This window comes from Choristoneura fumiferana, chromosome 10 (assembly GCF_025370935.1).
Source record: "Choristoneura fumiferana chromosome 10, NRCan_CFum_1, whole genome shotgun sequence".
In the NCBI taxonomy this organism is placed as follows: domain Eukaryota; kingdom Metazoa; phylum Arthropoda; class Insecta; order Lepidoptera; family Tortricidae; genus Choristoneura; species Choristoneura fumiferana.
In genome coordinates, this window is record NC_133481.1 from 19,568,076 (window position 1) to 19,581,565 (window position 13,490).

Genomic DNA, 13,490 nt, shown 5'->3' on the forward strand with positions numbered 1-13,490 from the left:
TTATTAAACTAAGATACTAAAATGAAGTTTCACGTACTACCTGTTTTTTACAACTCATAAATAGTGATGTGCCACAACCGGTAATCACCGAAAAGTTTCTGTAAGTAGGTATCTATGTTATACGTATAAAATGTTAAGATATGAACGGATCTGTGTTGTACTAACACATGTAGGGCATTTAAGAATTTCCAAAAAAGGTAAAATGGGTCTAATGAAAATGCCAACGTTTAAGAGATATTTCGACTTTCTCTAGATGTTGATGTTTAAATTTCTTTTGCTTCCACTTAACATTTATCACTTTCAACCATCATTAGCCTTTGATCACGGCTAGAGCATCGTCCCTTTCACACTCCTATTAAATATTACTAGCGTAAGCGGGACCGCACGATACGCTACATATCAACGACGTAACGGCGGGAAAAAATCTGTTTGGATTTACGTTTGCGTTCTACTACCTACCATCAAGTCCGCTGTTCGTCGCGTTTCGCACCTAAACACAAGCCATAACCAACCTTCTCGCAGAGCAGTATGAGCTCCGTGCCGCCTTTAACGCTGCCGGCGCACGTGCTGATCCTGTTTATCTGCAGCTCGCACATCGCCTTCTTGTCATATATGACGTCGGAGACCACGGGGTGGAGCGCCTGCTTTATCTTGGACGTCTTCTCGCCCGGTATGTACACTTGGAAGCAGAGCCGGACGGCGTTCAGGTCGATTTGCTGGGGCTGCGTCTTGTGGCCGAAGCCGGCTGGGGGCAAAAACGGATTTGTTAATCATTCCAGCCTATATACACGTCCCACTGCTGGGCACAGGCCTCCTCTCAGAACAAGAGGGCTTGGGCCATAGTTCCCACGCGAGCCCAGTGCGGATTGGGAACTTCACACACACCATTCGCAGGTTAGTGCAGGTTTCCTCACGATGTTTTCCTTCACCGCAAAGCTCGTGGTAAATTTCAAATGTAATTCCGCACATGAATTTCGATAAACTCAGAGGTGCGAGCCGGGGTTTGAACCCACGACCCTCTGCTTGAGAGGCGATAGGTCAAACCACTAGGCCACCACGGCTTTTTTAATAAAATATATAAATACCACGGGACACTTGACACCAATTGACGGTTAATCATATCAGCTGTCAATCATTGACCGTCGATTATTGACCAAATCCCAAAGTAAACAAAGCTTGTGTTGTGGGTGCTAGCTAGGTAACAGATAAACATACGTAAACACATTTTTTTATATTCATAAATGCTTGTTATATATGTTTTTTAACCCCCGACGCAAAAAGAGGGGTTTTATAAGTTTGGCCGCTATGTGTGTCTATGTGCCTGTCTGTGGCACCGTAGCTCTTAAATGAGTGGCCCGATTTGAATGTGGTTTAATCAAAATCGGTTTAGCCGTTTTTGAGATATTGAACTTTGAAGTGACAAAGTCGGCGGTTTTCCAAGTTTTTATTGGTTAGGTTATTTAAAGTTTGACTGGCTTTTAAGTTAAATAAACTTTGTGTGGAGGGGTAGTACAAAGTGGTAATATGAACAAGGCAGGTCAGGAGAGTTCGTCATATCTGCCATAGGGTGTTCACTATTGGAAATAGGCCTTCCCCATATTTAATTAACGTTTAATAGTGCAGCAGTTCCGTGTTACTTTTAGTCACTATACGTTTTACACCTAGTAGTTATAGCAAAAGGCCAATTGGTTACGAATGAACTAAAAGAATTTCCTTGCTCACCCGCGACCTTACGATAGCTAAGCTTATGCAAAATATGCGTGTTCAACAACTGGTAGCATGGTGTACGGTTGTGTCACTCTGAAGATGAGCTCTGGTTGAGTTCGAAACGCGTCAGTGTAGTGTGGTGGTGGTGATAGATGGGTTTGTGTGATTTGTGTGTGTTCTTACAATGCGGAGGTGGAGGAACTGCATAAACACGCATATTTTGCATAAGCTTAGCTATCGTAAGGTCGCGGGTGAGCAAGGAAATTCTTTTAGTTCATTGATATGGACCTCCGCAAAGTAGGTAACGCCTGATTCAATAAATTATTTCAATTGGTTACGAACAGCTGTTAAATTCGGATTCTTTTATGTTATTATAAACATAAGAGAATAATCGAGTCGCTGAACTACCTATCGTAAATTCTGGACTAGACGGAAATAGAAAATGTGTAACATAAGTCGGCAGACAATGCGTATGCATCTATACTGTACGCATTTATAGTATTTGGTAGACAAAATAAAGAAGAAAAAACAGATTAATGGATTTAATGAGATAATTACATAATAAGAGGCCATTGTGTCTTTCACAAGAATCGAACCCTTACATTACTTGTATCATAAATACAAAAGTGACTTCGACTTGAAACCTTTTTTAGTATAATCTCGTATCGCAAAGTGTCATTTGGCATAATTATGTATCACTTTTCCGAAACTCATATAGTATAACCTCGTTTGTACGAAATTCGTATAGCATAATTTCTTTGGCCTAATACTGTGTGATGTTTACACACACAATCAGGATTAAGCATATATCTTTCTATGCCCATTTTAAATGGTTATTGTAATGGCGAACGAATAAAACAATATTGACTCTGGATATGTATAGGGCGACGCAAACACAATTTTAATCCACATTCATTTCCTCAGCACAAAAATAGTGTTTATCGATCACAATACAAACCAGCTCCACGCTGTAAATCAAAAAGACGATCTCATTTACAACGATTGTCTGTTTTATTTCGGTAATAAAATACTATTGTTGAAAACGACAAAGATCACATTTTGTGTCTATAAAGTATTCGTTTATCGCTATACCACGGGAACTACCTATGCAGTTTTTCGAAGTCAAAATATCAGGATAAAAACGGGCTATCCGGTCATTTAAACTACTAGATGATGAGATCAAGGGCTGTTTCACCACCCATTGATTATTTTATTTGACGGATAAATGTGATGCCGTCTCCAGTATTCGAAAAAAAAATGAAAAAAAAATATAATAAAACAGGTGGTAAATGTCATTTAGAAATTTGATATTTTCACTCAGTAGTTTTTTTTATGGTATAGGGGGAAAACGAGCAGACGGATCGCCTGATGGTAAGCGATTACCGTCGCCCATGGACACCTGCAACACCAGAAGAGTCACAAGTGCGTTGCCGGCCTTTAAGGTAGGTACGCTCTTTTCTTGAAAGCTTGAAGGTCATATCGGTCCGGGAATACCGCAGGAAATAGTTCGTTCCAGAGTTTTGCTGTGCGAGGCAGGAAATTTCTGGAAAAACGCACAGTAGAGGACCGCCAACCATCTAAATGGTGAGGATGGAAGTGTTGTCGCGTAATAGTAATACGCCTATATTGAAATGTTCAAAACTGTCTAGAAAGATGTGACAAGGATATTGTAATCGACTAAGTACTGTGAGAATATCTTTTTTATTACCTATACTGTGAGATTACTATGTTATTTAATGCTTTGCCCTATGGGCTAATGTGACTTTGTACGAAGCCCGTTTCAAAATAAATAAAATAAAAACTGTCTAGGAATGAAAAATATCCCTAGGTAGGCACTTTTGATGATTTATTTGGTCTACTGACACATTTCTTGTATAACATCATAAAGCTCTGCCAGGGGGGACGCATCTGACTATCGAAAATTAATATATCTAAAGTTAAAAAGTCGAAGGTCAAAATATCGAATCTTGGCATAGCGTATAAATGTTGACTTAAGGAAATTACTGACCTTACGACTATTTTAATATTATTGGGTAATAAGAGGATTAACCGCAATTCATGCGTAAATTTTGATTCATAATGCACGGAAAATCGGAATTCGGAATTTTTAAAATTCTTAGAAATAAGTTACAACTAGCATTCCACATGGTCAGATTGTAAAATGTCTTTATTATCAAACTATACCTGAGGAAATATTGTTTAACACGTTCGAAATTTGAATCACATGACTATTTCTTGAATGGTATAAGGAGGACTAAACAGTCTAATTTAATATGTATTACATGTGAGATACATTGTGTCACAGTATATACATATATAAGCTAAATATACTGTGATTGTGTTTTCATGCGATGGCCAAGTCAATCTATTTATTTAAAACGTAAAAGATTTTTTATATTGATATGGTCACTATAAGATGTTGTTAGGCTAGGTAGCTAATTACTTATTAAATAACTTAATACAGAAGGACCCTTAAGTAGGGACTAAATAAGTTAACCCACTTGGTATTACATGGATCTCACAACTTTTTACGGTAGAAGAACTGAGTTGCGAGACTTGTTTTTTTTACAAGTTATGTTTTTTATTTGAGAGAGAGAGAACGGAATAAAATCTCTTAACTTTCGTGAAGCCATGGGAAAAAACTAGTTTCTTTCATAACGCAGAAAGCAACTTCAAATGTGAACAAAATTATACCAAATCGCCGAACCGATTTAGACAAAATTTATGACCCATCACCATCATCATTCCACATCTGGGCATCATTCCTTTGAGAATGAGTGGGCTTGAGATGTAATTCCTACGCGGGCCCAGTGCGGACTGGGAACTTCACACACCCCATTGAATTTCTACGCAGGTACAGCAGGTGTTCACATGAATTTTGAAAAGCCCAGAGCTGCGAGCCCGGGATTTGAACCGACGATCCTCTGTTTCAGGCCATATGTCAAACCACTAGACTAGCCTACCACTGCCTGTGAACCATCCACTATCGACACAATTATTGAAATCTGTTTACAGGAGGCGACGATATAGACAAACTCGTACAAAACCAAATATACAATCGAATTGAGAACATCCTCTCTTTAAGTCATAAAATAAGGGACTTTTCTTTTACCACGCACGACTACCTATATAGGGAAGACGCGAACAAAATTCCGTGTATGATTCATAGTCAAAACTGTAACTTTGGAAATTGAATAATTTTATAATTAGAATTATGTCATTTGGGTAAATGCGTACGTGCGTAGGTACGTTAGTAAAATTGTGAATCATACATCCTCTCTTTAAGTCATAAAATAAGGGACTTTTCTTTTACCACGCACGACTACCTATATAGGGAAGACGCGAACAAAATTCCGTGTATGATTCATAGTCAAAACTGTAACTTTGGAAATTGAATAATTTTATAATTAGAATTATGTCATTTGGGTAAATGCGTACGTGCGTACGAGGTACGTTAGTAAAATTGTGAATCATCAATCTACACCGTGTCTTTCTTCATTTCTGTTAACTCAGGCGGCTCAGTTCATTGGTAGAAACCATCTCGTACGACTATCGTTTAAAGCTTACATTGTGGCATACATTTGTACGGAACCCTCGGTGCGCGAGACCAACTCGCACTTGGCCAGTTTTCATATTGATCAGTCTTATGTTGCTTGAGATTTCGTGTACTATACTATATCTATACCTAACCTACTATATGCTTTAGCTCGCATCACCGAAATGATGCGACTTCGGGGCCGATTCCCAGCCATAGCTACATTTTCTGACTTTTTTTAAATAAGTTCTAGTTTCGGTATAAATTAGAAAAAATACACAGATATACAATTGTTACAATTAAAAAAAAACTTTGATTTAAACACCGATTCGGAGACCAAGAGAACCGTAATCACCGTTTGTAAAGCTGTGACTACAATACACCTGACTATATCTATAACTAAGACTGGTAATGGCATTCGGGCGGCTGGAGCTTACAAAAGATATATTTCCGTCGTTCTATTCCCGGCTGTGACGTCACGCGGCGCGCTCAATCGCTATATTTTCAAGTATGACCTGTAGTCGGCTAATTGGGTAAATGATCTGATTTTGATGCGCTATTTTTAAGCTTGTTATGGACATTGTTTAGAAGGGAGATTGATTTAGATTTAATTTTTGTTTAATCTTTGTCTTTGTTAATGCATTTGCCCATTGTACTTTTTCTTTGTTTTTTGCATGATTATTAGATTTAGTTTTATTCTGTTGTTAAGTACCTACCCCTCCGGAAGACTTCGACATTTTCCTAAACTTGTCTCTTTATTATTGATAATACGTGCGTGCGTGTTTTAGTTGAAATTATCGGAATATGTTTTGGTGAGAATTGGTAAGGAGCTACATTTTTTTTTAGATTACCTGTAGTGTAATATGTTTTTGTATGATTCTATCTCTGTTGGTTCTCCAATAAAGTAAAAATAAAATAAAACGAAATATAATGTATTGAATGTATTTGTATACTGACATTGTTACTATATACGACTTCGACTTACAAGTTTTAAATTCAACAAACATTGCAAGTAAAATAACAGCTCATTAAATGCACAAAATTCTCAAACTAAATTTGTTCTTCATCATAATGAGGACAGGCCTCCTCTTAGAATAAGAGGGCTTGGGCCATATATTCCACACGGGCCTTCCTCACGATGTTTCCTTCAGCGTAAAGCTCGTGGAAATTTCGAATTTACTTTCGCAAATGATTTTCTAAAAACTCAAGAGGAGCGAGCCCACGATCCTCTGCTTATGAGGCCAGGGGACAAACCACTAGGTCACTATAGCTTTTCACGGCAAGTTGTCATATAAACGACTCTACCATAGACCATAGCGAAGCTGGTAAAAATGGTAAAATCAGACACAGTTGAACTTGTCAACTTGTCAAAAGTCCTGTTATCCAAGAGGATTAATACTTAAAATCAAACCGGAAATATTTCAAACACGTGGGTTTTTAATAGAAAAAAGATATAAAAAGTTAGAACTGCAACTAAAACGCTCAGAAACAGTTGTTATTGCATTTTAAGATTCCCGTACGGTACATATTTCAGACGCGTGCGCTGCCAAGTAGCTAAATGGGTCATAAAGCAGTCATAGACGTTTGCGCTGCGCGTTTGATATAAACGGCGGGTAATGAATCGCGGCTGGTTAACTTTGCTTGTAAACTTGAGCGTCTTTGATAAACTGTGTTACGTTCTAGGTAATTGTAATCCGAATAACTATAGGGTTTAATTTTTTAACCCCCGTTGCAAAAAGAGGGGTGTCATAAGTTTGACCGCTATGTGTGTCTGTCTGTGTGTCTGCCTGTGGCACCGTAGCTCTTAAACGGGTAGACAGATTTGAATGCGGTTTTTTTATTAGAAATCAGGTTTTCTAGCGATGGTTCTTAGACATGTTTCATTAAAATCGGTTCAGCCGTTTTTGAGATATTGAACTTTGAAGTGACAAAGGGTTTTCCAACTTTTTGTTGGTTAGGTTGTTTTATTTAGTTTACTTTTATTTTAGTTACACATTTTATATTTTCATATTATTATTTTTAGTTTTTAATTTTAATGTATGTTTTTTTTTACATTAATTTAAATAATTCTTATTATATTAATGATTCTAATTTACAATAACATTGTAAACATACGGCTACGGCACTTACTTTTAAAAGGGTCGACCTTCATCTCCTCCCGCGCCCTGAGGGCTTCAGCGATGTCCTTCCTCTTGACGCACTGGATGCCCAGGTTGCTGAACTGGACCGTGGAGGAGTCGCCGTTCATCTCGACGGTGCACACGCCGCGGCTGCACGCCGGCTCGCGCCCCACCAGGTTGTGGGGATGCGGCCTGGAAAGGTCATCATCATCATCATATCAGCAGTAGGACGTCCACTGTCAGGCATATGCCTCCCCTAAAGACCTCCAGTTGCTTCGGTTGGATGCGGCCTGCATCCACCTTGAACCAGCGGCTTTAACCAGGTTATCAGGGTGTCCACCACAAATCCTAAAAAAAAAAACCCTGACTTTTCCCTGACCACATTTCTAAGTTACCCTGACCAATCATGTATATTTCAAAGCAGGTTACATGACACTTATATGATTTTTTTTTTACTGCCCGAGATACTAAGTTAGACCCAATGATGGGAATTCACTGCACACCAAACGTGCTCACTTTTTCGTTTATGGTGCCACTCTTTAATGCGTCGCCCGGAACTGGAACGACTGGTGTCAAAATATCGAGCTAAGTTTTGGGAAATCACGAGTTTTTTCAAATTCAAATTCAAATTTAAATTCAAAATTATTTATTTGTTAAAAATAGGTCAATAGATGGTACATTAGGTGATTAATTGTATCACTATGTCTCGCCATATGGCATACAAATATAACTATAACGACAGCTTTACATGCATCATAATCATAACAAAACAATAATTTAAATAATTCTAAATGCAGAATTTTTCCTTGAATTTTTGGATTTTTAGAAAATTACCCTGATTTTCCCTGACCAACTTGAGCTTCCCTGACTTTTCCCTGACTTTCCATAAAGGGGACACCCTGGTTATCCGTCCATCTGGATGGTGGACGTCCTACTAATTACGCTGCGCTTGCCGATACGCGGTCTCCATCCGAAAACTTTCATACCCCAGGGAAACACAGCAGAGCTACTAAGAAACTCGAAGTTCGTGTCGTGCGGTCCATCTGAGACTTATACTATTTAATACGAGAGCGAGAGGGACGGTACGATACGAACTTCGAGCTTCGTAGTAGCCCTGCAGTTTCCGCCAATATCACGTTCGATGGACTTTGCTCGTGCACTATGCGGTTTACACCTAAACGGTGTTGAACTTTGGAGTATACTGGTACTTGAGGTTTTCCTGTCTTGCTACAGCATAGATGTCTTTAAAAAGCGAGTGCATCCCTTTTTGCATGGCCGAGAAAGCACCAGCAGTTTCTATGCGGTAATTATATAGGCGGCGGTGATTATTTAATAGCAGGTGAACCGTATGCCCGTTTGTCAGCTTTTACATATTACCAAAAAGGAGGAGGATCCTTACTGGCTAGTTATTAAATGCAAGGTTCGATTCTACTCCTAGAACTGAGCTGCTTAATATATTCAAAAAACTTGAATTTAGATAATTTATTGAGACTCAAATTTAATTGTTAAATCAGTGTAACGGACTTGGCTGTGTTATCTATGCGTACCACTATCTCATGGTACGAGAGCAAATTTCCTAATTCGCTGACCTTTCAATAATTTGACATTTGACATCTCTATCTATAAGATAAACTGATAACTGTTTAATAAACATTAGTATTGCATACCTACATGGAAATCTACATTTGATTAAGTACCTAACTACCTACTCGTACATGAAAAAATAAAATGAACACTGGACTTCGAGCAAGTGGGTCTCCTGATGGTAAGAGATCACCACCGCCCATAGACACCTGCAACACCAGGAGGATTGCAGATGCGTTGCCAACCTAGAGGCCTAAGATGGTATACCTCAAGTGCCAGTACTTTCACCGGCTGGCTTACTCTCCACGCCGAAACACAACAGTGCAAGCACTGCTGCTTCACGGCAGGATTAGCGAGCAAGATGGTGGTAGCAATCCGGGCGGACCCTGCACAAGATCCTACCGCCTGCAATTTACACGAACGTTACATTAGAAGCCCCGTGGTTAGAGGCGCCCTGTGACCTTACCTGTAGGGTCTGTCCTTGGTGACGCAGGAGACGAGGACCACGAACCGGCCCTTGTACCCGCACACCTCGATGGTCGGATACGTCTTCCGTTCGGGCGTGCTGCTGGCGCCGGGAATCGATCCCGCCGACCGCCCTTCGCACTCATATCGAAATCTGGAAACAATGATATACTGGAATAATTGATATTAAGCCGTGGTGGCCTAGTGGTTTGACCTATCGCCTCTCAAGCAGAGGGACGTGGGTTCAAACCCCGGCGGGCTCGCACCTCTGAGTTTTTCGAAATTCATGTGCGGAATTACTTTTGAAATTTACTACGAGCTTTGCGGTGAAGGAAAACATCGTGAGGAAACCTGCACAAACCTGCGAAGCTATTCAATGGTGCGTGTGAAGTTCCCAATCCGCACTGGGCCCGCGTGGGGACTATGGCCCAAGCCCTCTTGTTCTGAGAGGAGGCCAGTGCCCAGCAGTGGGACGTATATAGGCTGGGATGGATATTTAGATATAAACAAGAATTGCTCGTTTAAAGGTATTCGATTAGATAGATAGATAGTCAATTACATCCTTACAAATATTTTAAACGGGAAAGTGAGTTAATTTATTTGTTTGTTGCACCTTGACTTGTGAAATTTCGCATAGGTACATCATTTTAGAAAACCAGGATCAATAAATAATAGGTGTATTATAATATAATGTAATCTTCAAATACTGATGAAATAATCTGAATGAAAGTGGAATGTGTTAATGTATGTATAATAAGATTTAGAATTCAATTCAACAGAAAATGAGCCTTGTGAAGTGACGTTTTACTGGCGGCCATTTACTCGGCAAATAGTTCAATGTCAAATAATTAATTACGCCACGTGGATTGCTTTGTTTATTACTCTATTCTATTGTACTCGTAGTTATACTCTGATAGATGTTTATTTTCTGCTCGTGTTAAGATAATTTTATTTATCAGAGTTCTACAAAATAGGGCGGATAACACCCAACTGCCCGAAGGAGGGTTATGTTTTTCGAGCGTATGTATGTATGTATGTACATATGTATGTGGGTATGTATCAGTGACGAAGCGTCCATAGAACCCTATTCCCACCGGCTTGCCCAATATTTACAAAATAGGACAACAGAACATACATGATTTATGAAAAATATATGCGATCTTTGCTTCGGCTTTACCACGAAAATATCTAACGCTACGCCACTGGTACGTATGTCCGTTTCTTTGGTCCTCGCTGCAGCCTAAACGGCTAGACGGATTTTAACATATGAGGTATCATAGAACTCTGTTAAGTAGCTAATTTAAAGGTCAACAGTCGGACCCATTTCAATCGTGACGCTCAAAAACTAGTCATGGGTCCCGACTGTTGAACTTTAAATTAGCTACTTAACAGAGTTCTAGACCACTAGACTTATTTTCTTCCTTTTAGTCTTGGCAGTCGGGTTTTTTGTTTTTTTTTAATTTAATGTTTTATTAGGGATAAGCTCGCCTTTGTTTTCCTCTCTGTGTATTTGTATTCTTATTTTTATGTGCAATAAAGAGTACATACATACAAAAATTCAAAAAACTTTATTTCAGTCCTAAAGTTAGATTCTTTTTCAATTAACTCAAAAAAAAATGATTTAAGTATTTGTTAAATTTTGTTACTTGTGTTAAAAGCCTGTCATAGGAAATGTCCGTGTAATCAACAGCCTATTTAAAGCTGTTAAATCTTCCTTATTCACATTTTAAATGCACCCTAAATTCGATAACGGCCTATTATATCATCGACATAAACATCCCTCGTCCAAACAGAATATGTGATACGAGCCAGTCAAAACACTGGTAAACATACAATCGCCGATAGCTGCCACAATTGCGATGACAGAGCACCTTTTATTGCCACAACTACTAGCGTATTATCGTTTTTTTTAATCACCTTCCGATACTTCCTGTATTTTTTTCCTGCTCGCGAACACAGCACGCGCGTCCAACATAGTTATGTAATTATTGTGTTGTTTTTCTGAGTCAAATGCTATTAGTATTGTGTTCAAATCAACCTTAATTTAATGTAAATTCTGATACTATATTATAAATACTGGTTCTAGGAACAACACCAATATTGTAAAAAAAAACTGTATAAAGTTAAAACATTGTTACTAAAGCGACAGTTTAGAGCTTTCTTGAAGAGACCGATGCAATTTTAACTGACAAATCAAACTATTTGAATACAAATATATTATTTGTATTTGAAGTTTGTCAATTGTGTTTTGTTTCTTTTTTTTGTACAATAAAGAGTTTACATATGAACATACATACATACCTTGCTTCAAGCACCTACAAAAGCCCGTGAAAGTAATTTTCTTGCATTAATACGTTTTAGAATTAACCGTCTCAGCTTTACGAGACGGCTGTAGTATTATTAATAGAATGATGACGTTATATTTCCTATCGAAGTGAAGTTACATCTACAGATAAAATAAATCTATTGGTGATATTCGCGTAATTTTCACGGACAGTTGTTCGGCGGGTAATTCTGTGGCGTTGGTTGTCTTATCTGTTATAAATTTAACCTTTAATCTGTCATCTCCCAGGATAACAGGATCGAAGGATTTTGGGCACAAATTTGTGCCTCTGGGAGAGGACAGGTTAACCATTAATATCTACATATAACTAACCTACGAGTACCTACCTCCCTATTTATCTATCTACGTACTAAGGCACTTGTCTCACAGCCGACTATAAACGGGAAGCGAGTAGAGTTACAAATTAGATACGAGTTGGCGAGCAGCGAGAAGCGAGCGCGTAGTTCTAGGTTTTTGAAATCTATCCCGCGGGAATATCGGGATAAAAGGTCGCCTATGTTTTCAGAGACCCAGTTCATTATTTAAGTAAGGTAAGCCGTGGTGGCCTAGTGGTTTGACCTATCGCCTCTCAAGCAGAGGGTCGTGGGTTCAAACCCCGGCTCGCACCTCTGAGTTTTTCGAAATTCATATGCGGAATTAAATTTGAAATTTACCACGAGCTTTGCGGTGAAGGAAAACATCGTGAGGAATCCTGCACAACCTGCGAAGCAATTCAATGGTGTGCGTGAAGTTCCCAATCCACACTGGGCCCGCGTGGGAACTATGGTTCAAGCCCTCTTGTTCTGAGAGGAGGCCTGTGCCCAATAGTGGGACGTATATAGGCTGGGAAGAAGAGTTCATTATTTTAGCTCGAAAAACTAACAAACTCATCAGTAGTAGGTAGTAGGATTCTGTGGGACAAATGACAAAAGGGACGAAGAGGATTGGTTACAAGATCTGTGCAGAACAAATTAGCACCGCCGAGCCGAGGTATCGGCAAAGTACACAAATCCGAAAAGCCACAGTAGCCGTTCACCGTCCTAGTTTTACTAAATAGTATACCTAACCAATAACGCGCGTATTTCTAACATTTCTTCGATCATCTGTTTTCTATCGGAACAGACGTCGACGTGGGTGGATATTGATATAATGCTGACTGGCTACCACAGGTTTTATAAACAGATTCCTGCCCTCAACATTTCCGACGGTTTTATATCTCGGCCAGGGTACGACTAAGGCCGGGAACTGGCCCTATACTACGAAGTGCAAAATTCGAACTTTATCTTGCCGTCCCGTTTACGCTTATATTATTGAATACGAGAGTGAGAGGGATGGTACGATAGGAACTTCGATTTCCGATTTTTTTTTTGGGAATATAGTGCGATGGTTTCAAAGTTTTCAAGTACATTTTATGCGAAGTAATTATTATGCAAAAAAAGTTTATGCGATACGCGTTTATGCCAAAGTGAGTTTCCGGCAATCAAGATTATGCCAGATGAGAGGTACTGACCTGAGCGACTTGCCGGCGGGCTGTTCCAATATGCGCACGTAGGGCCGGTCGAGCGCGCCAGAGGGCACCGGCGCGGGCGCCGGCGGTGGCCGGTACATCTCCTCTACCACGCTCACGCCGAATGACGGGTCCGCGATCGAGATGGCCTCAACTGCAGGGAAATGGACAACTTTAGTAGGTTACGTTTACACTTGAGGTCACAGCACAGCACCACCTCGCCACGAGCGGTTAAAATTCTTTATATGG

The 13,490-nt window shown here is 39.5% G+C and overlaps 1 protein-coding gene across 5 annotated transcripts in view; it reads right to left on the reverse strand.

Annotated features, from left to right (window-relative positions):
• Positions 1-13,490, reverse strand: part of LOC141432258 (embryonic polarity protein dorsal-like) — a 76,108-nt gene that overhangs the window by 28,617 nt on the left and 34,001 nt on the right. For all 5 annotated transcript variants that reach the window (XM_074093801.1, XM_074093800.1, XM_074093798.1 and 2 more), the window contains 4 exons: positions 13,245-13,395; positions 9,413-9,565; positions 7,373-7,554; positions 513-745 (listed from right to left, as the gene is read on the reverse strand). In XM_074093801.1, the coding sequence (XP_073949902.1) occupies positions 513-745; positions 7,373-7,554; positions 9,413-9,565; positions 13,245-13,395 (719 nt within the window). The remainder of the gene's footprint in view (positions 1-512; positions 746-7,372; positions 7,555-9,412; positions 9,566-13,244; positions 13,396-13,490) is intronic.